The following is a 2420-nucleotide window of genomic DNA, read 5'->3' as shown; positions in this document are numbered from 1 at the left end:
TCCCTACAGGGTAATAAGAGACTTGTTTTTAAGTTGTAATGGAGTAAACCAAATGACAGAACTAAATTACTTGGATTCGGTAAGAGTTCATTCTCTGAAAGTTTTTGAAACTCTTATATTCTGCCTTGGAGACCAGCAGAAAGACCAAGCAATGCCAGAGTTAGAAGGCTTGGATAGTGAAAAAAAGGAGTCTACTTTGGATCCACCTGCTTCCTTGTGTAGCCAGCAGATAGTTTCAGTTCCACCGAGTCTGAGCAAGTTTTATGCTGGCCTTAAAGGAGCTTATCCAAAGAAGAAAAAGTCCATCAGCCAAGACATTCACGTCAACACAATAAACTTGTTCCTCTGTGTGGCCTTTTTGTGTGTGAGTAAGGAAGCAGATTGTGATAGGGATTCAGCTAATGATTCTGAAGATACTTCAGGCTATGATAGTACAGCTAGTGAACCTTTGAGTCACAAGCTACCATGTCTGTCACTAGAAAGCCTTGTTTTACCTTCCCCAGAGCATATCCACAGGGCAGCAGACATTTGGGCTATGTGTCGTTGGATCTATTTGTATAGTTCAGTTTTCCAGAGGCAGTTCCATAGATTGGGTGGCTTTGAAGTATGCCATAAGTTGTTGATTATGATTATCCAGAAACTTTCCAAAAATAAAGAAAAGCAGCAAGAAAAAAAGGAGGGACTTTTTACTGAAAACGGTAAAAATGTGAATGGAAGTCCTCGAATTGAGCCTGTTTTCAAAGAAGCCTTGTCTCATGTGACTAAGAAAAATCAGTTGGCATCATCAGAGGTTCATAGTCTGGTTGAAAATTCTGAGGCTACAAGACAACTAGTGTCTGAACATATTTCCAATGACCACTCTTTTAGTGTGGAACAAATTTCAGGTACTCCTGTTCATCCTGAGCTGGATGCTTCTGAAAGACGAGAGAATGAGTGGGCATTTCAGAGTATAAGACTTTTGGAAGCTCTCCTGACTATTTGTCTACACAGTGTAAATAATGTGCAACAGAAGTTGGAAATGGAGACACTTCACCAGGTAATAAATCCTTTTTTTTGAAGTTCATTTTAAAGGGAGAAATGCAAAATAACTATTGCCATTATTGTCTTGCTTATCAATCAATCAACAATCATTTTAGAGGTGGGAAAATAGTATTCTTCATTCCCTTAAATCTCTTGTAAATGTCTCTTAAATCTTTATTTAGATGGGTCTGTCCTGGAAGACATGGGTGGTCAACCTGCTGCATGCGTGCCACAAATGGCACTGGCAGCCTGTGTGGCATGTGGCAGACTGGGGAAGGGGCAAGCAGCACAGAACAGATTGGTCATGGAGCACAGGGCAAAGAGCAGAAAGCAGAGTAGCAGACTGGGAAGGGGGTCAGAGTTGTACTCAGGCAGGACAGAGACTGAATTTGTGGCATGCCTGCCAAAAAGTCTGGCCCCACTAAGGCATTGTCTTCATAGGGTGGATCTAGTAAAATAGTGAAAGATGCTTGGTGATTAAAACAAACTGGTGGTCAGTCAATGGAAGGCTCTGAAATGGAGATGATTCGAAGGAAAGGGAACTGTTAGGCACACAACCAGGCTGTTTTAAAGATACAGAGGGAATTAAATTGGAGTTAAGGGAGTACTGTGCAGAGCATAAATACTGATAAAGGGTATGGGAGAACACAGCTAAACGGGTATATTCCAAGAAGAGAATTAAAAAATGATACTACCTGGTGGCTAGTTAAGACTGATATAGTTGTAGATATGTACAGCAGCTAAGATGTTTAGGTTGTCGAGTATTTCTGTGTGTTAATCTGAGAGTACACATTGTAAAAACAATATGTTCTAGATGTAGGCATAGAATTAGAAGTTAGTGGACTAGCGCCTAGCTCTGTCTCTCTATATCAGTTTGCTTTGTGGACTTGGGCAGGCTCTTAACCTCTTTCCATGTTCCACATTTGCAAAATGGGGCAGTGAGTGGTGCAGGTACAGTGCTCTGTAGGACCTGTCTGTACTGATAACTTACCTGCCAAGTGGTGCAGGGCTGAAATGGTGAGCTGCTGTCTGCTCCCAGTCCACAGTTAGTGTAACAGAGTTAGCATGGCACTGCACTTGAACTAATGAGCACGGCCTTACTGTGCTAATGAGTAAAATATCTACGTTTACACAGCCTGCAAATGTTTGACCTACCAGATGTGTGATGGCAGACTTCTTTATACAAATAAGGAGCAGGGCCTGGATGCCTACATGGTAGAAGATTCAGTCCATTTAGATAAGAGATTGCAGGTGGACAGGAGAATTTTAAAATGCATGGTGATCATAGCTTTTGAGCCATGTCACAACCGAGTATCAGTTATAACATTCTTTTCTTCTTCCTCACGAAGAACGTGTGCGTGGAAGATATATTACTTGAAATACGGGACCAGCTCACTCAG

At 41.6% G+C, this 2420-nt stretch overlaps 1 protein-coding gene across 1 annotated transcript in view; it reads left to right on the top strand.

Annotated features, from left to right (window-relative positions):
• The window catches only part of LYST (lysosomal trafficking regulator), a 117644-nt gene that overhangs the window by 33037 nt on the left and 82187 nt on the right, over positions 1–2420 (top strand). Inside the window, 2 exon segments of the mRNA XM_014523936.2 lie at positions 10–1036; positions 2370–2420. Coding sequence (XP_014379422.1) covers positions 10–1036; positions 2370–2420 — 1078 coding nt within the window.

Source organism: Alligator sinensis, unplaced genomic scaffold (assembly GCF_000455745.1).
Source record: "Alligator sinensis unplaced genomic scaffold, ASM45574v1 scaffold93_2, whole genome shotgun sequence".
Classification (NCBI taxonomy): Eukaryota; Metazoa; Chordata; order Crocodylia; family Alligatoridae; genus Alligator; species Alligator sinensis.
This window is presented reverse-complemented; position numbering and strand designations above follow the sequence as displayed.